Genomic DNA, 22,747 nt, shown 5'->3' on the forward strand with positions numbered 1-22,747 from the left:
GGGTACATGAGTACCTGGGTGCACACCTGCATGGGTGCATGGGTGCGTGAGTGCACAAGTGCAGGGCTACATGAGTACCTGGGTGCACAGCTGCATGGGTGCATGGGTGCGTGGGTAAGTGAGTGCACAAGTGCAGGGGTACATGAGTACCTGGGTGCACACCTGCATGGGTGCATGGGTGCATGGGTAAGTGAGTGCACAAGTGCAGGGGTACATGAGTACCTGGGTGCACACCTGCATGGGTGCATGGGTGCATGGGTAAGTGAGTGCACAAGTGCAGGGGTACATGAGTACCTGGGTGCACACCTGCACGGGTGCATGGGTGCATGGGTGCGTGAGTGCACAAGTGCAGGGGTACATGAGTACCTGGGTGCACACCTGCACGGGTGCATGGGTGCATGGGTAAGTGAGTGCACAAGTGCAGGGGTACATGAGTACCAGGATGCACAGCTGCATGGGTGCGTGGGTGCATGGGTGCGTGGGTGCATAAGTGCAGGGGTACATGAGTACCTGGGTGCAAACCTGCATGGGTGCATGGGTGCGTGGGTAAGTGAGTGCACAAGTGCAGGGGTACATGAGTACCTGGGTGCACACCTGCACGGGTGCATGGGTGCATGGGTAAGTGAGTGCACAAGTGCAGGGGTACATGAGTACCAGGGTGCACAGCTGCATGGGTGCGTGGGTGCATGGGTGCGTAAGTGCAGGGGTACATGAGTACCTGGGTGCACACCTGCATGGGTGCATGGGTGCATGGGTAAGTGAGTGCACAAGTGCAGGGGTACATGAGTACCAGGGTGCACAGCTGCATGGGTGCGTGGGTGCATGGGTGCGTGGGTGCGTAAGTGCAGGGGTACATGAGTACCTGGGTGCAAACCTGCATGGGTGCATGGGTGCGTGGGTAAGTGAGTGCACAAGTGCAGGGGTACATGAGTACCTGGGTGCACACCTGCACGGGTGCATGGGTGCATGGGTAAGTGAGTGCACAAGTGCAGGGGTACATGAGTACCAGGGTGCACAGCTGCATGGGTGCGTGGGTGCATGGGTGCGTGAGTGCATAAGTGCAGGGGTACATGAGTACCTGGGTGCACACCTGCATGGGTGCATGGGTGCGTGAGTGCACAAGTGCAGGGGTACATGAGTACCTGGGTGCACAGCTGCATGGGTGCATGGGTGCGTGGGTAAGTGAGTGCACAAGTGCAGGGGTACACGAGTACCTGGGTGCACACCTGCATGGGTGCATGGGTGCATGGGTGCGTGAGTGCACAAGTGCAGGGGTACATGAGTACCTGGGTGCACACCTGCATGGGTGCATGGGTGCATGGGTAAGTGAGTGCACAAGTGCAGGGGTACATGAGTACCAGGGTGCACAGCTGCATGGGTGCGTGGGTGCATGGGTGCGTGGGTGCGTAAGTGCAGGGGTACATGAGTACCTGGGTGCAAACCTGCATGGGTGCATGGGTGCGTGGGTAAGTGAGTGCACAAGTGCAGGGGTACATGAGTACCTGGGTGCACACCTGCACGGGTGCATGGGTGCATGGGTAAGTGAGTGCACAAGTGCAGGGGTACATGAGTACCAGGGTGCACAGCTGCATGGGTGCGTGGGTGCATGGGTGCGTGGGTGCATAAGTGCAGGGGTACATGAGTACCTGGGTGCACACCTGCATGGGTGCATGGGTGCGTGGGTGAGTGCACAAGTGCAGGGATACATGAGTACCTGGGTGCACAGCTGCATGAGTGCATGGGTGCGTGGGTAAGTGAGTGCACAAGTGCAGGGGTACATGAGTACCAGGGTGCACAGCTGCATGGGTGCGTGGGTGCATGGGTGCGTGGGTGCGTAAGTGCAGGGGTACATGAGTACCTGGGTGCAAACCTGCATGGGTGCATGGGTGCGTGGGTAAGTGAGTGCACAAGTGCAGGGGTACATGAGTACCTGGGTGCACACCTGCACGGGTGCATGGGTGCATGGGTAAGTGAGTGCACAAGTGCAGGGATACATGAGTACCTGGGTGCACAGCTGCATGAGTGCATGGGTGCGTGGGTAAGTGAGTGCACAAGTGCAGGGGTACATGAGTACCTGGGTGCACACCTGCATGGGTGCATGGGTGCATGGGTAAGTGAGTGCACAAGTGCAGGGGTACATGAGTACCAGGATGCACAGCTGCATGGGTGCATGGGTGCGTGGGTAAGTGAGTGCACAAGTGCAGGGGTACATGAGTACCTGGGTGCACACCTGCACGGGTGCATGGGTGCATGGGTAAGTGAGTGCACAAGTGCAGGGGTACATGAGTACCAGGGTGCACAGCTGCATGGGTGCGTGGGTGCATGGGTGCGTGGGTGCGTAAGTGCAGGGGTACATGAGTACCTGGGTGCACACCTGCATGGGTGCATGGGTGCATGGGTAAGTGAGTGCACAAGTGCAGGGGTACATGAGTACCTGGGTGCACACCTGCACGGGTGCATGGGTGCATGGGTAAGTGAGTGCACAAGTGCAGGGGTACATGAGTACCAGGGTGCACAGCTGCATGGGTGTGTGGGTGCATGGGTGCGTGGGTGCATAAGTGCAGGGGTACATGAGTACCTGGGTGCACACCTGCATGGGTGCATGGGTGCATGGGTAAGTGAGTGCACAAGTGCAGGGGTACATGAGTACCAGGATGCACAGCTGCATGGGTGCGTGGGTGCATGGGTGCGTGGGTGCATAAGTGCAGGGGTACATGAGTACCTGGGTGCAAACCTGCATGGGTGCATGGGTGCGTGGGTAAGTGAGTGCACAAGTGCAGGGGTACATGAGTACCTGGGTGCACACCTGCACGGGTGCATGGGTGCATGGGTAAGTGAGTGCACAAGTGCAGGGGTACATGAGTACCAGGGTGCACAGCTGCATGGGTGCGTGGGTGCATGGGTGCGTGGGTGCATAAGTGCAGGGGTACATGAGTACCTGGGTGCACACCTGCATGGGTGCATGGGTGCGTGGGTGAGTGCACAAGTGCAGGGGTACATGAGTACCTGGGTGCACAGCTGCATGGGTGCATGGGTGCACGGGTACATGGGTGCACATGTGCACAAGTCCAGGGGTACATGGGTGCATGGGTAGAGGGGTGCATGGGTGCATGGGTACATGGGTGCACAAGTCCAGGGGTACATGGGTGCATGGGTAGAGGGGTGCATGGGTGCACAGGCCCCATTTTCGCTGCAGCCAGCCCCCCCCCAGGGCAGGGCAGCCCCGCAGCTGTTTCGGGTGCTCCTTCCGGGCAGGCTCGCATGTCAACCAAGTGACTGTGCTGGGACCGGCCAAGCACATCTTGCAAAATCGTCCCCGTTTCACCACTTTGGGCTCTTCCAGGGAGGAGTTGGCATGGAAGCAGGGCTGGCCGGGCGCTCAGGAGGGCAGCGCGGGGGTCAGCTGCCGACCGGAGCCAGAAGTTGGGTACCCAGATGTGCACCCATGCCCACGAGCTGGCCCTGCTTGGGGGTGGCATTGATGAACTAATTGCTTCTGGACTCGATTAAGGGGATTCGCGGGAATGGAGGGGTTGTAATGCCCTAATCAGCTTTCAAAACCCACAAGGGACTCGTTGGCTTCTAATTGGCTTGGGGCAGCTTAGGCATGGCCCTAGGGCGCTAATCACCCCCGGGCTCGTTCCAATTAACCCCGGAGAGGTATGAGAGCACTTGCTCTGGCGGGAGCGCATCTGAACGGCCTCCGCTTGGTCTCTGAACGGCGGGTGGCCCTGGCTTCTCCCAAAATGACCCTGTGATGGCTGCGCAATGGGTTGAGGAGACAGCGGGGACCGTGACAGCAGCCCTGCGCCCCCCAACTCCTGGCCATGGGGGGCACCTCCGGCCCTGCAGCCTGCAGAGGAAAGGGGGCAATGGCAGAGAGCAGGGCACGGAGAGAGGGGACAGCTCTGGGCCACTGTCACGCAAAGCCAGAGCGCAAACAAAGGTACGAGGGACTGCGCTGAATTTTTTTTTTTCTTTCTTTCTTTTTTCTTAATGCCAAGCAATGAATTACTAAGCAAAAATAACAAAAAAAAAACCCCACAACAAACACCCCCAAAAACGAGGAGGGCCGTTATTGCAAAGGGGGGGGAGGAAGAGGACGCACAAAGCGCCGCTCACCCCCTTGCACGGGTGGCTGCAACGGCGGCGCGCGCCCCCGGGGCAGCGCGGGAACGGCGCCCGCGCGCGCGCCCGCGCGCGCGCCCGCGCGCCCCCACCCCACCCGCCCCGCCTACCGGCCGAGGGGCGCGCGCTTCCCGCTCCCCCTCGCCGCCGACCAGTCAGAGGGCGCAGAGGCGGTGCGCGGGCGTGGCTCCCGCGGGGGGGCGTGGCGGCGGCGGCGGCGCAGGGGAGGGGGGGAGCCCTATAATGGCGGCCGGGTGGAGGCAGCGCGGTAGCGGCCCTGAGGTAACGCGGTGCCTGGTCCGGCCCGGCTCGGCTCGGTGGCGGGGAGCGGGTCTGGGTGGTCGCCCCGGTGCGTCATAGTGAGGGCCACCCTACGTCGGGCCCACAAGGGTGGGGATCTCCGCCCCAGGTGTGCGCCGGGGCTGTGAGGGGGCCCTGGTACCTGCTGAGGCGGGTAGGGCCCACCGGGGCGGGCTCCCCCTCCTCGGGCCGCGGCTGACGGGGTGAGACCTCGCTCCCGGCCTCCGCCCGAAGCGAGCCGTGTCTCGGTGGTTTCCCTCTGGAGCAAGGTCCGCAGTCGGGGGTCCCGGTGTGACAGCCGCTTGTAGGGCCTCCCTGGAGGAGCAGGGCGAAGAGGAGTGGTGGGGGTAATTATTCTATTCCGTAATTATTGCTGCTAACGAAGCAGCCTGTGAGATGCCGTCTGCAGCTTCCCAGGCCTGCAGGAGGGAGCAGGGGCAGGCCCGGCCTGTTTGCTTTGCACTGCCTGGCCTGTGCCCGTCCCTCTGTCAGGGCCCTGCAGCTTGGCATGAGCTGCCCTGGTCGCTGCCCTGGGGAGCAGGCGGCACTTCTCATCGGGTTGGGCAATAAACCTCGGTGGCGTTTCCAGACCAGCCTAGCCCACTGTGGGGGCAAAGGAAGGCAGGTAGCAACCCCAACGCTTGGCAGAATGACAGATCCTGTCTGGTAACAGCACGGAGCTAACTGACTTTGGACATGGGAGGACATTTTCTGCTCATTTTGAACCTGATGTGATGGTGTTTGAGTAACGCAATCTTTTCCTCAGGAAATATTTGGCCACTGGTGCGATTACAGATCCTGCTCTTCTCCCCTGCATGGGAGGGGCTATTGGCCTATCAGATCTGAGTGTGCAGGCTGTAATCTTAATCTGTTCTTCATAGCCCTGCTACAGGTGCAGGCTCAATGCATCTTGTGAGCAGAATCTCATGGTAATGTGTTTCTTGGGCACATCACACTTGAGTTCAAAATGTTCTTGTAAATGTTTATCACAGAACTTTGCTGCAAGGTTAAAATGTCTGTGTAGCATTGCCCTGAGACTGATGATACCTCTTTTTCTCTCTCTTTTTCTTTTTTTTTCTTTTTTCTAAAAAAAAAAAAAAAGTACCTAAAACAGTGGAAATAATTGAAAGCTTCCTACTAATAACAGGCTGTTTTGATGTGGTCCTTATTGCCTGGTTTACTGACATAAAGAGAATTACATTTGTCACTGGCAGTCTTACGAACTTTTAGTTCTGCTATGCTAGCTGTGACTTTTTTTTTTATTATTATTTTTGTGTTTCGTTCTGTTTGACCAGTGATAATTGGCTAGCCAAGCTTTTTTTCTGTCTATAGTCAGTGTCCCATTTTGGTTGTTTGTGTAAAGGTGGTGCTGGTGTGTTTTGGTTTGTAATCTTGCAGGGAAGTGTGCAGGGAGGGTCATAAATCTGTAGCAGTGTTTGGTGGCTTGTTTTGTGTGTGTGTGTGTGTGTCTTTTGTTTTACTTACAGAGCAATATCTTAAATTTTGTCCTTTCCCTGTTGAGCAAAAGTGAAAGTTAGATGCTGGGTACAAGCTTCTGCAATCAGTTACCCTTTTTAACTTTTTGTAACTGTAGGCTCCTCATTCAGAGGAGACTAGGTGAAAAGTCATAGTAATATTAAAAAAATAAATCGGAAGCGATCTGAAGCATCCTCTTGTCTTACTAAAAGAATTTAATGACTAAGCTATAACAGAAACATTTACTTATGCAGTCACCTCCATAAAAGGCAGTGTTAATTAAATCTGTTACTGCCCAACCGCAGGCTTCAACTAGAACCTCTCCTCTGCTATCCCAGGCGTGGATGGAGGGCATGGTACCATACTATTATTCCCACAGATGTTCACGGAAGTCACTGAGAGAAAGGAGCAGGAGCATACACAACAGTCCTGTCTCAGCACAATGCAAGTCTAGGTTTGAATTGCTGCCACCTTGAAAACTGGGCTGTATTTGAAATCTTAATAGTCCCACCAAAATGATGTAATTCACTTTTAACTAGTCCATGGCAACAGGTACAGGTTTACAGGATAGCTTCTAGAATGTTCTGGCTCTTGAATGCAGCGTTGCGTTCAGGGTAACGCTCGGAGCCGCTGGCCTGTTAATTGCAGGGTATTGATAGGCCTGATATTGCTGCACCAAGCCCTATGGGGGAAAATACAGCCCAGTTCTTGTTCATAAGTTTTAGTTCTGTGGGTTTTTCCCCCTTCCCCAGAACCCTTGATCTTGAAGATGGTGAGTAGCCAGCCTAAGTACGATCTAATACGGGAGGTTGGTCGTGGCAGTTATGGTGTGGTGTACGAAGCAGTCGTCAGGAAGACCTCTGCACGGGTCGCGGTGAAAAAGATTCGGTGCCATGCTCCAGAGAACGTGGAACTAGCTCTGCGTGAGTTCTGGGCACTTAGCAGTATCAAGAGCCAGCATCCCAACGTCATTCACCTGGAGGAGTGCATCTTGCAGAAAGATGGTATGGTGCAGAAGATGTCCCATGGCTCCAGTTCCTCCCTTTATTTACAGGTACATGAAGCTGAGGTAATGGGGTGGAAGTAATTAATATGGATGTGTAGCTGGGAGGGAAGGAGGTGGGCAGCTATGGTGATTTTTTTTTTTGAGGTATGCTTGGTTAGGAGAGGGTATTGTTTGCACTGTTGACACCCAAAAATTATTCTGTATCTTTAAAAGAGCGTATCTATTGAACAGTCACCTGTATCTTGTAGTTTGAAGCCATGCCACTCTAAAAGACTCCGTGATTTTTTAATGCAAATCTGCTTTGATAATTTAAGGAAATGCCACAGGTAAAGCAGAAGGGAGGTGTAGGCTGTTGTATTACTTGATAGAAGCCCTCCTGCAGAGTTAATGAGCAGACCTGTACTAATGTTTTGAGACAGAGCTCCGAAGAATTTCTTAATCTCGGATGTCCTTGGAAGAGGAAGTAACCATCTTGATTTAGGAAGCCAACACTTAAAATTCTTTCAGAAATAATGAGCAATTGGTAGTGTGTGGTGAGCCATTTTCTTTTTTGAATAAATAACTATTAATCTCTTCCAAGAGAGGTAAAGGTTTGATAAATAAGGGAATAAATATTGCTTGCCCTGTATGACTACTGAAAGTGTCCTTTAAGTCGCCTTTAAGTTTGAAGATGCATATTTTTGAAGAATTAAGTAGCTCTGGAAAGACTCTACGGATAATCTGATTCATTCCCTTGTCAAGAAGCTGCCCCAACTATAAATCATCCCATGGCAGAAATTTGTGTCTCTAGTTTAAAAAGTCAGTAGCCCGCTCAACGTTTATTGTGTTATCCTTAGTCAGCTTTTATCATTTCAGTTTTTATTGTTGTCATTCTTGCATGTCTAATGTAGGACCTTTTGTTAGTGAACACTCATCTGACAACCCTTCAGGGCTGTCCAGATGCCGTTGTGCCGCTGTACGAGCCTGAGAAGGAGGATTCTTGCCTTTGTAAACTTGCTGTAGCTTGGTAGTTGTTACTGACCTGCTTTCGTGAAGGGATTGGGGTAAAATAATACTGGCTAGCTCCTGTGGGAGAAATTAGTGCCTTACCTTCCTAGTCATGAGTGGCTCTGTGAGAGATTGCATCAAACTTGTGGACAGCTGTACAGGGAGGAGCTTGAAAAAAGCAGGGTGGAACTGCAAGGTGGGGGAGAGCTTTCGGATCACCTGCAGCATTGTTTTTTCATGGTAGTGCCTGTTAACAATGCAGCATATAGATCCCTGTCTGGTGCAAGCGCTACAAATTGTTTTCCTGCTCCAGAGAGCAAAGAGCAAAGGGCAGAGCTGAGTTGACTCTGAAGAGACTGGGATCAGTTTATAATAGCATGTGTTAAAATAGAGAAAATCAGATCTCCCTTGGCTTGCCCTCTCCTCTCCCCACCCCAGGTGATATTACGTTACAGAGCTGAACCGGTGCAGTGTGTGAGGAGGCTGGCCGGGGAGGGGGTATTAGTGTCTCCTGAAGGGCTTTGAGGCAGGTGCTTAGCTGGTGTCAGCTGAGCTAAGACAGTAAAGCAAGAGTCCTAAACTAGCCTAGTCTTGTGGTGCTTTGCCACTGTCACAGACGTGGTAGTGGATTTTGTTGTCTTAATGCTCTGAACTGAGATGTAAGTACAGCTTCTGTACAGCCATGTGGAGGGGAGAGCTGTGTGTGGGTGCTCACTTGACAAAGGAGACTCCCTGCTGTCCTGTGATACCTTCAGCTCGCTGTTACTGACTATAAGACCTAAATATGTATTTTTCTAGTTCTAACATGGATTTACTGTTTTAAGTTGTTCCCATTTGAGTACTAGCTGTGCTTGTAATTAAAGGTAGCTATAAATTGGTAGAAATTTTGCTCTTGGATGGAAGAGGTTGCTTTTTAAGGCACTTTAAAATGCCTCTCTAAACATTAGTAGCTACCTTAACTTTTGAAAGCCTGTAGGAGCTACATTTGGTTCAGTATACATTGGTTTACTACTAACAGAAATAATTGTGAGACTTACCTTCCAGAGCATGCCAAGAGCCACCTCAGAGGAGCTGAAGAGGCAAATATGTAGTTTTGTAAACAGGATTAGTAAAACTGACTGCTGGTTTTACTTTGCTTTTTGTATGAAGCATCTGTTAGAACTGGCTGCTCAAGCTACTCACTGCTTGTATTCTAGAAAATAGCTAGTGGGTGGTGATGGTGGGAAAAGTGTTATGTGCAGCAGCTGTTCAGCTGTGCCTGTAGACTGGCGTTCCCTTGAGTTAAGGGATCCTGTGTTAACACTTGCTAGAACACATTAATGCGTAAGGAATGGAGAATAGGCTTTGAAAATCTGTTGTGGCACTGCTTCATCAGTGGAGGACAAATAGACCCCCCTGGCACTGTATGGAGTTTGTTTATACATTAAAGTTGTTAGCAGAATGGGTGGGACAGGCTTTGTTGGGGTGGGACACTGTCCAGCTGAAACAGATGGGAGAGCAATGGCCACTCAATATCTTTCAAAATACTGTTATCTGGGTCTAGCTCTAGCTTTTGGGCAGGAGTGTCAACTTGATACGCTTTGCGTGCATGAAAATAAGGAGGCTGCCAAATAACACTGTGTTGTGTTTGTTGTTGTTGGTTTTTTACATCAGAAACTTTGCATAAAGTTTTATTTTCACTAGTTGCAATATCTTGCTCTCTGGATTGTCGAGAGGAAGATCCAAACTTCATGCATTTTTCCATCTTATCTTTATATTCTTGTGGTCATCAGGTAGTTATGTTTCTTTTCCTTGTTGCAGCTTGTAGAGACCTCATTAAAGGGAGAAATAGTCTTTGACCCCAGAAGTGCTTATTACCTCTGGTTTGTAATGGATTTCTGTGATGGAGGAGACATGAATGAATATCTGTTGTCCCGAAAGCCGAACCGCAAGACCAACACCAGTTTCATGCTTCAGCTCAGCAGCGCGCTGGCATTCCTGCACAAAAATCAGATTATTCATCGTGATCTCAAACCCGACAATATTCTGATATCTCAGAGCAGGATGGATGCTAGTGACTTGGAACCTACCCTGAAAGTAGCTGATTTTGGGCTGAGTAAAGTATGTTCAGCCTTAGGACAGAATCCTGAGGAACCAGTCAACGTAAATAAGTGTTTTCTATCAACTGCGTGTGGGACTGACTTCTATATGGCCCCCGAAGTCTGGGAAGGACACTACACTGCCAAAGCAGACATCTTTGCGTTGGGAATTATAATCTGGGCAATGTTGGAAAGAATCACATTCATAGATACGGAAACAAAGAAAGAACTTCTGGGGAGTTACGTCAAGCAGGGGACAGCAATCGTCCCTGTTGGAGAGGCGCTTCTAGAAAACCCTAAAATGGAACTGCTCATCCCCGTAAAGAAAAAATCCATGAATGCTCGAATGAAACAGCTGATTAAGGAAATGCTGGCTGCCAACCCGCAGGACCGACCTGATGCTTTTGAGCTAGAACTGCGATTAGTTAACATAGCTTTTAAAGACAGCAGCTGGGACACGTGACCTGCCTGACATCTCTCGATAAGAGCTGCTTCTCACCTAACTGATGGTGCAACTTAATGGCAGTAAAAGAAACGAGCCTGAACTCAAACCTGCAGGGTGTAGTTTCTACCAAACGAATCTCTTTTTGAGTTTCGTAAATGATACGAATGTGAGTTGGCCGTTGTGTTAACAATGCGTTGATGTGTATAATACCAGGATTTTACATGCAAGTGTAAGATGTGACGATGTTCGTTTGTGTATGCTGGCGGTGGGATGTCTTAAGAGCTGAGACTTGATTTCCAGCACTATGTCATGGAGTATTTCGTACATTCCAGTTTCCTATGTCAGTATTAGGAACTCTTATGGAAAAAAGAGATTTGCATGCTGGTAGTGCAAATCTTCAGGCTTTGTAAAGTAATTCTGTGTATATATTTATGTATACGAGTGACTGGGAGTGTATGCCACTTTTCTTAAATTATTTGCTATGGGTCTGAATGATTGTGGTCTGCTAGAAAACTAGGTGAAGAAGATAGATGAGAAGCATTCCTTCTTCTCCAGGCCTGAATAACTTTATTATTTATTTTTGTTATCTAATGTCAAAGGTAGGGTCTGAGACTTGACTTTGTAGACAAAAAATGCAATGCAAGGGGATCAGCAGTTTTTTAAAGTGCTGACATGGCCAAGCTTAGCACTTGCAGCTTAATGAGCTTGTCACTGAGGGAGTCAAATTAAAAATGGATGCAATCAGGTGCTAGCATGTTGGCTAGTTCATTAATCATTTGATTTTGCTTTCTTCTAATAATCAAATACTTTTAATCAGTTAATCTACAGTTTCACAACATGCTCTCTACTGTCTGTCTATAATCCAATAGCACCTTCAGGTTTTATAACAGCAGAGTACTGTGGGCTTTGTTTATGGAAACGTGGGTGAGGGAATCCAGCAGCATAGAGTGTTATTTTTAAGATTCTTCAAAATATGGTGGCAGCACAGTTTTCCTGTTAACTGAATCTGACTAGTAATACTGGTCATGGCCTCTTCCTTTCTGGCACTGCTTCTAATCTGGTAGTGATGAGGAGATAAAGGAGTGACTATTTGTCTTGTAGAACACACCTATTCTCAAATATGGGAGAAATCTCAGTAACCAGTATGTGAAAGGTATTTGATTTGTGTGGCAACCTTCGCTGATTTTTTTGTATTTGTTTTCCTCCGTTTTAAGAAGTAATATTTATTTAAAAGCACGGATGATAGGATGGAAAGCTTTTAAGTAGTTGAAAGGCTGCTTATCCCCAGCTCTTACTCCCCAGAAGCAGACTGATATGCTAAGAGAGGTTTCACTGCAGCCACCTGACACTATACGGCAGACAGAAGCTGCTTTGTAATAGTATAGCATTTAGGTCACAGTCCTGCACCCACAAGAACATTCTCATCAATTTGACCTTTTGGAAAAAGTAGAGTCTTTAAAAATTGCCTTTAAAGCTGCAACAAAGGTCAGCTTTCTTAAAATCAATTTAATGGTTTGGGGTTTTTTTCCCCAAAACTTAACTGAAAACTGCCATAAGTATTTCCTTGTATAACTTTTTTCTCAGATACTGTTGCCTCTCAGTGCTGAGAGCAGTTCTGATCAGTCAGGGTTTATTCTGCCTGAGTATGAATAAACAGCACAAACAAAATATAGGGGTTTTTTATTCTTCCAAAAGCAAAGGATTCTGATTCTACCAAACTTCTGAGGCTTTACAGACTACAGGTGGTTCTTACCTGGTGCTGTGTAGAGCAGGTGCCAGATACCCATGGGGCCTTAGTCCTTAATTCTTGTTATTTTGCTTCACTTTATCGTTTAAGGCAAGTTGTCTAAACAGTGATTCTTGGACAAATACACCTTGCTGTCTCTAAACAATGTAGATTGGTTAGAAGATGCTAGAGAAGTAACTTTTAGAAGACAGTGTTCCTGACTACAGCAGAGTGCCTCACTTCAGCATCAGTTGGCAGGGACAGAGGCGGCTGTGTTGTACCAAGGATACAGCCTGTTGCCTATGTGGATGTCCCAGCGTTGCTCTTTCCCTGCAGGGAGCTTAGTCTATAAAAGATGACTTGGAGCCTATCTGTGAGCAATGATAGGGAGAGATCTATTTATTCTTGTGTTCTAGAAGGGGAGATCTGTTTGTTCTCATGTTTTAACTGACTTCAGTACAACTGAAGCCTCAGCTTGTTACTGAAAGGAGGAAAACAAACCTGTCGCTGTCTGTGCCAATACTGTTTCACAGTACTTATGTTTCAGTGTGGTCATTTGATGAGTAAAGTTTTAAGAGGGTATATCACTTTCCCTTGTTAAACTTGATCTTTTTAAAAATACCTTGCGAACTTCCTTCTCTCTTGCCCACCAAAGTCAGAATCAACTGTATTATCTTGAAGTATGAATCCTACTGCAGAATAATACTACTTACCTCTAAGGCACTTTGCAAATCATCTGATTCTCCTCTGAGGTATTTCAAAGGATGCACACCAAATGTGCTGCCTGCCTGCAGTGCAGAAACGAGTGAATGGCACAGGAAGGTTTTGGGTTTTTTGACTCCCAAAGTGTTTCTTTGCACTGATTGCCACTTTAAAGGGTGGGGGTACCTGAAATCCCTCTCATGGTGCTTAGCCTTGCTGTTGGGTGACACTTGAGTGTTTCCTTGGTTAACACTGAATGGTAGTCCTCGAGGTCTGTGTTCTGTTTGATTTCTGTTGTCTGAGGTCTTTGTTTTAAAACCTTTGATAAATCAAATTGTTGTAGCAGCTATGGAGTTACTCACCAGCGTGACACAAAGTCAAGATACTTTTCAGCACTCAGAAAAGATTTTTTTTTTCCAAATCTTTCTTTAAAAACTGTAAAATATATTTTATGGAGAATTTATAATGAGGAAATTTATTGTGTAATTTATTAAGTTCATGACTGTTTTTGAAATAAAATCTGAATTTCAATGAAGTTTCTGACCTTTCTACAGAGAAATGCTTTCTTCTCAGTGCAGTGTCATCTAGCTGTGAGCAAAGCTGCAGAAGGGTTTATTTGCTGTGCTAGGACAGAAGTAAGCTGTAATACTTCACAGTCACACTGTAAGTGATCTTAAGCTTGTAAAAGGTGCTAGGTTGGCTAATAGCTGTGCTGCTCATCGTCTGTGGGTAGTGGCAGTGCCAAACTTCCACTGCTGGAGGATTTGACAGAGGGAGGCCAAACTGGATGTGAAAACAGAGCTGGCTCCTGGACCACTTGAAGTGAGCCATGTCTGTGTGGGTCCTGCGGCTTCTGCCAAGCCCTTGAAGAATCAAAACAGTGCTCTTCTTCTGGGTGTACCTCGTTTTCAAAGAGGGGATTAAAGACTAAAAGCAGCATTCTTGCATTCAGTATGTGCTTGAAGTTGTTATTACAAGCAGACTGAGTACTACCCTGGGCTGTAAGGGAATCTCTGGCAGGCTCTGCCTACCCTGCTACTGGTACTGCTGGATTTTTGAGGCTGTAGGTAGATGTTGCTGCTCTCCTGGGCACTGATGCTCCTCTTGCTGCAGCGAGCCTTTCCCCTCTAGTTCCTGCCTTTGTCGGGGTAGAATTTCACTCAGAAAGCTGCCAGCCCTCGTTCTGTGGGTGAACCTCGTTGTCCCCCCTGTGCAGAGGGCTGAAGGCAGCCCAGCTAATGTGTGCTCTGCTGGGTTTCCCTCCTGCGTAGGAGGGCCGAGCGCTGCTGGCTTCGGCTGGAGCTGGTGGAGGAGCAGGCATGTGCAGGCTGCTGGGGCTGAACTGGGTGTAAATGGTCTGGAGGTTTGTGAGGGACAGGGGCTTGCTGGTCTCACATGCCCCAAGAAACCTTAGAAATAAATGTGAGGAAACACTATTACTTCTGCGTGCTACAAGAGCCTAGGAGTCGTTTGCATGTTTTAATTAACAGTGCTCTGGAACAAAGGGTTGTGCAGACTGGGAGTGGGTATAGTGCAAACTGGAAATGCTGTAAATTGTTTTGTCTTGCCATTTCTTACCCCCGCAACAAACCCAAGCCCAGTCATCTCCTGCGTGCCATGCATTGTTGCCCGTGGATTCCTGCGAATCCTGGTGCCAGAAATCAGCAGATTCCCCACCTGGCAGGAGCTGTGTGGTTAAACCCGTAAATCAATGCAGTCATTGCAAAAGAGAAAGGGATTGAAATTTAGATTATTTTTTATTAAAGGATAAGCACCTTAATTAAAGGAGAAGGTCACACATATTTGATTAGTTGCAAGAGTGGTGTTTTCAAATATAGACACAAGCTAAATTCCTCCCCCGCAAAACGAAGAAAACTAAGCCTACATACTTGAAATATATCTAGTCCATAGCGGAGGGAAAAAAATCTCCAAGGAAATGCACTGGTGCAGAAATTAGATGTAACTAAGGCTGCGTCTCAGCTGGAATAACCCAACCTTTGCTTTATTTTCCTTTTTTCTGCAGAATGCCGAGGCCTTGGGCTCCAGCTTGCCCAGCCTGTTTCCTTGGGCAGGGCTTGGCTAGGCAATCCCCGCTCTACAGCACTGGGCTTGGGAACTCGCCTTGTTTGTATTTTCACTTTGTGTTGGTTTAAACAGAGTTTTCCTTCGTGCCAGCCAATCGTTGCTCCTGCGCAAAGTGCAGCGTAATGGCAGATGTTGCTTTGTGGTTGAGATAAAAGTCCTGTCTTGGGGAGCCAGCAGCCGCCTGCCCGCCCCTTGGAAGGGTGCCCTTGTTTCAGAGAAACAACTTTTTTTTTATCCCCCCCCCCTGCCGTGCAGTGGCTGGCTGAGCTGACACATGCTCAGGTGGCCTTTGGACTGCGGACAGCACAAACAGCTGAATTTTTGTGTTGCTTTTCCCTTTGCTCCACCCATATCCAGTGAATCCTTCTATGGGGTATTGATTGTTAAGTGTTTTTAATCTTTACTGGTGGTTTTTGTGGTGAACGCAGGGAGTTGTCCCACAGATAACTAGTTAGGAGTATTTAAACACAAACTCTATTTAATGGGCACTGCTGAGCGCTGACTGTTTAGTTTCCTTTTCGGTTGGAGGGGCTGGGGAGCCGTTTATGCAAAGTGCAATTTCTGTTCTGAAGTGCAATGAAGGAAGAGGGATGTATCTGAAATGCCACGAACTGTCCAGACCATCTGCGCTGTTTGGGGAGGGGTGGGAGGTGGAAATACAAGACTGAGCTGCTGCAGATCTCTCTTTATTAGCTCTGTAAGCGTTTTTGGGGAGCCTGAGACCGCAGACCCTTATAAGCAGAGCAAGCGAAGCACGGAGAAGTCGAGTGACCTGAAGGATGAGCCAGCACCACCACTGCGTCGCTGCGAGAGGAGCTGGGGCCCAGGTCACGTTCTTCTGAAATCCCTTTGTTCCCAGATGAATTTCCAGATTATTTGGGTTCCTGAAGCAGAAAGCAATTGCATAAGGGCTGCAGTTCATGAGGAGCAGCCGGGGCCAGCGCAGGGGCCCCGGGCTGAGCTGTGGGGCTGGTGGTGGTTGGAGATGCAGCCGCTCGCTTTGGGGCAGCCCCGTATTCCCCGCTCCCATCCCACACTCCACCAGGTAAAGTGTGCTGGGCTGGGGTGCTGGAGGACACAGCTGACTTGCTTTGCGTCCTCCTGAAGAGGGCAAAGGGAGAACTGCTGCTAGAATTGCAAGTGCTCAGAGGCCTCTTTAATCTCTGGGGTTTGAGATAAAAAGAGATGCAACCTAAAGACCTTTGCATGTCCCTTGAAGCAGGAGGTGGGTTCAGCCCAGATGCTCGTTGTTGACCCTGGGGAGCCCTCCCTCAGTCCTGGCAGTGCCTTCCATCTCTCTCTGCCTTTCCTGTCTGTCCCTGTGGTCCCAGTACTGGCCTGTTTTGCTCCTTATTGTGGTTTAACCCCAGCCAGCAACTGAGCACCAACACAGCCGCTCGCTCACTTCCCCTCCACCCGGTGGGATGGGGGAGAGAATCGGGGGGGGGGGGGGGAAGTAAAACTTGTGGGTTGAGATACGAACAGTTTAATAGAAAAGAAAGGAAGAAACTAATAATGATAATAGTAACGATAATAAAATGACAGTACTAATAAAAGGATTGGAATATACAAAACAAGTCATGCACAATGCAGTTGCTCACCACTTGCTGACCGATGCCCAGTTAGTTCCTGAGCAGCGATCCCCCCAGGCCAGCTCCCCCCAGTTTATATACTGAGCATGATGTCACATGGTATGGAATACCCCTTTGGCCAGTTTGGGTCTGCTGTCTTGGCTGTGTCGCCTCCCAACTTCTTGTGCCCCCTTCCCAACTTCTTGTGCCCCTCCAGCCTTCTTGCTGCCTGGGCATGAGAAGCTGAAAAATCCTTGACTTGGTGTAAACACACCGATGTTTTCCGTTGTTGCAAAGTAGTATTATCAACATTCTTCTCATACTAAATGCAAAACGTAACACCATACCAGCTACTAGAAAGAAAATTAACTCTATCCCAGCTGAAACCAGGACAGCTCCACAGGCACTGGGCAGCCGGCAGAAGTCAGCAAGGCCGGCCGGCGCCCACGGTGGGTTTTGAAGCCCCCACTGGGGGTATGAACATCCATGGGAGCCTCAGCGTCTTCTGGGCCCAGCTGCTGTCTAGTTTCTACTTGCACCAACTTGTGGGTGGCTGCCTTAGATTAGGTGTTGGTTTCAGATTTATTCATGCCCATTTGAGCCCTTGATATTTTTAAACTTGTATAGCAAGCCTTCCACTCCTGGCCTCTCCCGAAGGAAAGCGCCTGCACCCTGGGCCCTTTCTGGCTTGCAGCCACCCAGCTCCCGTGGGCTGCTCTCCGGGCGGTGGCATTTGCATGGACCTCAGACCAGAAGGAGCTTTTGTGGGTTATGAAAGTAAACCGGCAAGTAGAAACAGATGGCTGTGTTATCAGGTGTTGCAGTCCTGTCTGCATCTGGTCACGGTGGAGTTAAAGTGATTTTTTTTTTTTTAATTATTTTTATTTTTAAAGGAGAAATGCATCTGGAAAGGACCGAATGGGACACAGCCGGCTTCAGCCCTCCTGCTGCCTGTGGGCATGGCAGCCTCTGGCTTCTCCTGCCTGCTCGCCCGGATCCATCAGAGCTGTGGTGGGAGCCCTGCGCTGGCCATGCTGCTCTGCTGCTGCTCCTCAAGCCTAATGTGTGGGTTATAGGGTGGGGATGTAATTAGCAGGGCTGAGAAGGCCGTGTCCGCCCTACCACGAGCTGGGAGGGAGAATGGGCTTGCCGGGAGCTGGGCTGTTTAACTGGGAGCTAGACATGCTCTGAAAAATGGTCTTGGAAGGAGGATCTGTGTGTGCTCTGGGACTCGTGACCTTTGAGGACTTTCTCAGGCTTTTCTCACCCACTGCAAGGGCTGGAAGTTTCCATACCTGGCCCCAGCTGCGGCAGGGTTTTTCCCGGGATTGCTTTGCTTGCCTGGTACCATGCTCGCTTCCCAGTGAGCTGGGAGGAGAGGGAAAGCAGAGCCCCACTGATGAGCAGAGAGCACCTTGTGAGAGCTCTGAGTAACCTTAAATAAAAACAAGGGACTTTGAGCATCCACATGACTAAGAAAAGCCACCTGGGGCATTCACAAGAGGCTGATTACTTGGGTAATCCCTTCCTAGAAGTTGAAGTGACAAAACCCCCATCACCTCCACAGGGGAAGCAGGAGCTGCCTGATGCCAGGAAAGGCCCCTCAAATCATCCCTTTTTGTATCCCAAAGGGAATCTGCCTCATCCAAATATAACAGTTCAACAGTAAGTGCTTGGCGAGTGCTCCGAGGAAGAGCTGGAGAGGAGGGCGGTCGCTCTGGGGCAGGGGCAGGCGTTCGGGTAGGAGCATCCCATGGGAGCACCCTGGATCCGCCAGAGAAAGGTGAATCCAAGGCTGCTCTTACTCACTTGTGGCTTTACCAGAATGGCTGCCAGGATTCCAGCTTGGAAAATAAAACCTGTCTTAATAAACAGTGACTCACGTTGCCTAGAGTTAAAAATAAGGTCCTGTTGGCTGCCCCTCTCCTGCGTGGGAACCCAGGCACTGTCTTCCTGCGGGCAGATCCCAGGGCTACCATGGGTTTCTCCATCTCTTGTCCCCATCCTTCTCCCCAACTTCCTCTGGAGATGGTCGGATTTGCTCTGGCGTGGCCGCATCCTGCACACAGAGCCGGAGTGCTGCTGGAAGCACAACTGCCTGCATTGCTCCTCTCCAGGTTTATTAGAATAGAATAGGTGGTTTGTCCCTTCCTTGCTTTTACTGGAAATTTTTCCGGTCCTGGCAGAGCTCAGACAAGCCCTGGCTGCTTTCATCCTATTCAGCCTCCATTTTAGCCTCCGTTTTTGTCCTGGCCCCGGCCCCTTTCTGGCATCAGTGCCGTTGTGCAGGGAGGTGCTGGATGCCGACCCAGCCCCGGTTCCCGGCACTGGCTCCCCAGCAGCGGCACCGCAGGAAGGAACTGGGGTGGGGGCCAGCGGTGCTCGGGGTCGGGTCCCCTCTCCTCCAGGGACGGAGCGCCCTGGCCTACGAGTCCCGGGATGAATGCCATGACTTTGTCCCCACTGGAACCTCCCGATCCCCTGAGTCCCTGCAAGCAGCCTGGGCTGAGCTGTACCCCAGCTCTCCATCCATACTGGTTGCAAGAGGGATGGAAGGAGCTGGGGGGGGTCCCTAGGGAGCACTGGGGGCTTTCTCCATCCCCGCTCCAATGTGCTGGGAGCCCAGCTCGGGGTGCAGCATGTCCTTCCCCCCCTTTCCAGCTGCTGCGGTGCCACGTTCGCAGCCCCCCAGGCAGGCGCTGGGGATGGAGGGGGACCGGGGGCTGCCCCCATGGGAGTGCACGGCCTTCGGGAAGGGGAGAGGGCAGCGGTAAAAATAACCCCTGGGCCAGCTCCAGCCTGTTGTGGCTTCCTGCAATTTACAGCCCTTCCCGGGGGGAAGAGGAGACAGGAACGGGCCTGGCTCGGGGCTGGCTTTGACCCTTTCGCCACCAACGGAGAAACTGCCAGAAGGACCTTTCCTCCCTTCTTCTTCTTTGCTGGCCAGGGCAGGATCCTGGGGAAGGGGATTGTGGCGGGCTCCTGCTCCTGAGCTGCGCCCAGCATCTTGGGGGGGATGAAGAAAGAGAAGCTGCTGGAATGGGCATGGTTTCCCTGTCCCGTTCCTGATGCCCTGTGTGCTGGAGGGACACAGAGACTCAGTCCCGCCTGGGAGGAGGCAGAAATCTCTGCTGCGGATCCCAAAATCCCAGCCAGGTTCCCGTAAGGAGGTGGAGGGAGGAGAAGAGCTGGCAGTGGTGAGCTGGAGCTGCAGGAGAAGGAGGGTTAATGCTGGCTGGGTAGAGGCAGGGCTCTGCGGTGTGAAGGCTTGGGCTGGGGCACATGCTGGCAGGGTGGGCTGCTGCTGATGGGGCTGGGCTGGTAAGGGTTAATGGGGTGGCTCTTCCTCTTCCTCAACCTCTATATGAGGCTCCTGCAGCCTCCAGGCTCAGTTTGCTGCCAGCAGCCAGAGGGGCAGGAGCTGAGTGAGACTGGAGCATCCCTGCATCCCATCCCTGCATCCCTGTGTGGGCTCAGGTGAGCGAGAGCATCCTCCGCCTGCCGAGCCCAGTGGCTGGGCACGGATCCTGGCAGCGGTGCTGGGCTGGGCAGCGTGCAGGCGCACTGGTACGGGTACGGGCAGTTGCATCCCGGGCACGCCGGCTCTGCCGGGGTGAAGCCAGTGGGTGACGGGACCGTGTGCTGAAGGCACCTTCCCTTGAGTGGCAGCGGAGCTCTGCCCGGCACCACGGGAGGCTGGGGAGCTCATCCCTTGGGAGCGCAGGACCAGACAAACGGTGTGCCTCAGTTTCCCCATCTGTACATCAGCCACGGAGCCCATGGGCTGTGCATGGGCAGAGGGCTCCCGGGCTGTTTGCTGTCTCGTGAGTCCTGCTCTGCCCGACCCCGTGTCCCTGCTGTCACCTGAGGAGGCTGCGGTGCTGGGTCAGCTGCTGGCAATAGGGTGGCTCCTCATGGCCATTCGGGCCTCTTTTGCTCAGCAAAACCATCTGCTTTGGGCATTTACAGCCCTCGGCTCAGGCTCCGGACCCCCTTCCCCCAGCTCCCACCTCCACTGCCGGATTCACAGCCCAGACCCGCACGGATGCTCGGGTACAGCTGAGCAAGAGCCATCGCGCCCCAGGGCTAATAAAAGCCCCTTTGCTCCATGGCCCCCCACGCATCGAGCAGGAGAGGTACCTTCCCTCCAAGGCAGCCGAGCCTGGCCTGACAGTGGGGAGCACGGCACGGAGACCCCAAAACATCCCCCGGCCCCTGCCCTGCTGCCACCAGGCACGGGCCCAGCTGGGGCAGCTCGCCAGCTCTCCTGCGCACAGGATTTGTTCTTGTCCCTGCACTCGGAAAGATAAGGTGGCCGGGCTCCGGTATTTTTTCCTGTTGGAAGCTGCTCCTGGGATGCGGGTAAAGCCGGCGGATGCTCGGCGCTTCTCTCTTCCTGCCCGTGGATTCTTCCTGCCTGGGCTGGCAGGGCTCGCTGCCTGCTGCCGGGTTGCTTGGCGTGGGGTTGAGGGGATCCCCCCCCTCAAGCTCTGCTTCACCCCCCCATCCTCCTCCTGCCACTTCTGCATCCTCAGCATTAACCCCAACTCTCCTCTCTCCTCCCAGGGCTGAATCCAGGATCCGTGTGAAGCTTCGTGAACCTCCCCAGCCGCAGCACCGGACACCCCCCCCACCCCCAGCCACTCAGGAGGGGAGCAGAAAAACCAGGGGTGCAATTTTGGGGTTGGGGGGGCAATGGTACCCCTGAGCAGCCCCCCTCTTGCCGTCTGCACCTCCAGCAACCTGCGCCTCGTGGCCCGCGGCCGCAGCTCCCCCCTGGCCTGGCTGAACCGAGGCCCCGAGTGTCCGCAGGAGTCGGGGGGCAGCGGGGGCCGGAGACCCAGTGCCGTGGAGCGGCTGGAGGCTGACAAGGCCAAATACGTCAAATCCCAGCAGGTCATCAACAGCCGGCAGGAGCCGGCGCTGCGAAGCTGCTCGCCCCGGTTCTCCCCCCGCAGCCGGCGCCTCCTCGCCCGCCAGCAGTGTAACGAGTTGTGTCAGGGCTCAGAGCTGAGCCGGGAGGGTCCCAGGAAGCTGCCATGCCCCCAGTCCCCCGTATCGCGCCGGACCGGCAGCAGACGCCTACTGAGACCCGACTCCCTCATCATCTACCGGCAGAAACGGGACTGTCCAGGTGGCGACAAGGAAAATGCCAAGGGCTCCGGGCTGGTGCGACGCCTCTTCCAGGGACCCCTCAGAGACAAGCCCCCTAGCTCCCCCCCAGCCAGGGGGCTGGGTGAGGGGCCGCCGGCCCCCCTGAGCCCCGAGACCCCCATGCTGTGGGTGCCCGCGGAGAAGGAGGAGGTGAGGACGCCGGGTGCCAGCAGCGGCGGCGGTGGCGGCGGTGGCATCTTCCCTCTGCCCGGCAGCCCCATGGCGCAGCCCCCCGAGCCCCCCGGCAAGCAGGCGCTGGCTCTGCGCGTCTCCCTGCCGCTTTCGGAGAAGGAGCGGTTCTTTAATTACTGCGGGCTGGACCGGGCACTGGTGGAGCTGCTGGGACAGGAGAGGTTCGGACCAGCGGGCTGGGACAACGCCTCGACTCGGCATCCCGGTTCCTGCGAGTCGGAGCCTGGGCAGGCCTCGGAGGGCAGCGAGGGGAACGTGGGGCCAGGTGAGGAGGAGCAGGATGCCCGGCTTGGCTCCACCGTTTCGGTAGTGGAACGCAATGCCCGCGTCATCAAGTGGCTCTACGGCTGCCAGAAAGCCTGGGCGGCCGCCAAGGAATCCACCGTCTGAGCGGAGACAGCCTGGCAGGGGACGAGGACGTCCGTGTGGTTCCCGTTTGGCTGGACGTGGCCCCTCGCCCTCGGTGAACGCGGCCGATGGGCTGGTGGCATCCACGGTCCTCATGCCGTGGGGCTGCTGCTGGCTGGGAGGGCCACCAGGTCTACCCCAGACCCAGGGGTGGGGGTTCCTGAGGGGAAGGGGGTCCCCTGGGTGACTCCCTCCTTGACCCCAGGGCTGGCAGGCTGCTGTCCCCTGCTGTGACCCATTTTCTCCATCCTCCCTGTCTCCAGCCCAAGGTGGTGGGATGGGCCCACAGCCTCCATCGTGTCCTGCACCAGCTGCAGACTGGGGAGGGTGGGCAGAGCCTGACCCCCCCCACCATCACGGGCAGTGCCCACCCCACAGCCCCCTCCTCCCCAGAAAAGGGGCTGCTGAGGCCAGCGCAGCGCTCAATAAACTTGATTTTCGTCGGTTTTTTTCTAGCCTGGCAGTGTGTGTGGTTTGCGCGGGCAGAGC

At 52.5% G+C, this 22,747-nt stretch overlaps 3 protein-coding genes across 4 annotated transcripts; 2 read left to right on the top strand and 1 right to left on the bottom strand.

Moving 5' to 3' along the window:
- Nucleotides 1-79: 79 nt before the first annotated feature.
- On the bottom strand, nt 80-6,259 carry LOC126047263 (guanine nucleotide exchange factor subunit RIC1-like; the record flags this gene model as incomplete). Its single annotated transcript, XM_049820669.1, has 3 exons — nt 6,205-6,259; nt 4,571-4,743; nt 80-568 (listed from the first exon to the last, which is right to left on the bottom strand). Coding segments are annotated over exons 1-3 (717 nt in total), but the record flags the coding sequence as incomplete, so codon positions are not given.
- Nucleotides 3,901-22,602, top strand: FAM110D (family with sequence similarity 110 member D). Its single transcript, XM_049819664.1, has 2 exons — nt 3,901-3,946; nt 21,071-22,602. Exon 2 carries the CDS (start codon nt 21,200-21,202, stop codon nt 22,238-22,240), a length of 1,041 nt encoding a protein of 346 aa, XP_049675621.1. The 5' UTR covers nt 3,901-3,946; nt 21,071-21,199; the 3' UTR covers nt 22,241-22,602.
- PDIK1L (PDLIM1 interacting kinase 1 like) lies at nt 4,325-13,383 on the top strand. 2 transcript variants are annotated; one of them, XM_049819666.1, is made up of 3 exons: nt 4,325-4,410; nt 6,657-6,958; nt 9,698-13,383. In XM_049819666.1, exons 2-3 carry the CDS (start codon nt 6,674-6,676, stop codon nt 10,436-10,438), a joined length of 1,026 nt encoding a protein of 341 aa, XP_049675623.1. In that variant the 5' UTR covers nt 4,325-4,410; nt 6,657-6,673; the 3' UTR covers nt 10,439-13,383. The 2 variants fall into 2 exon arrangements, with proteins under 2 accessions (XP_049675623.1, XP_049675622.1); XM_049819665.1 differs by having other exon boundaries at nt 4,338-4,410; nt 5,531-6,958.
- Nucleotides 22,603-22,747: the final 145 nt, after the last annotated feature.

This window comes from Accipiter gentilis, chromosome 17, assembly GCF_929443795.1.
Source record: "Accipiter gentilis chromosome 17, bAccGen1.1, whole genome shotgun sequence".
Taxonomy (NCBI): Eukaryota; Metazoa; Chordata; class Aves; order Accipitriformes; family Accipitridae; genus Astur; species Astur gentilis.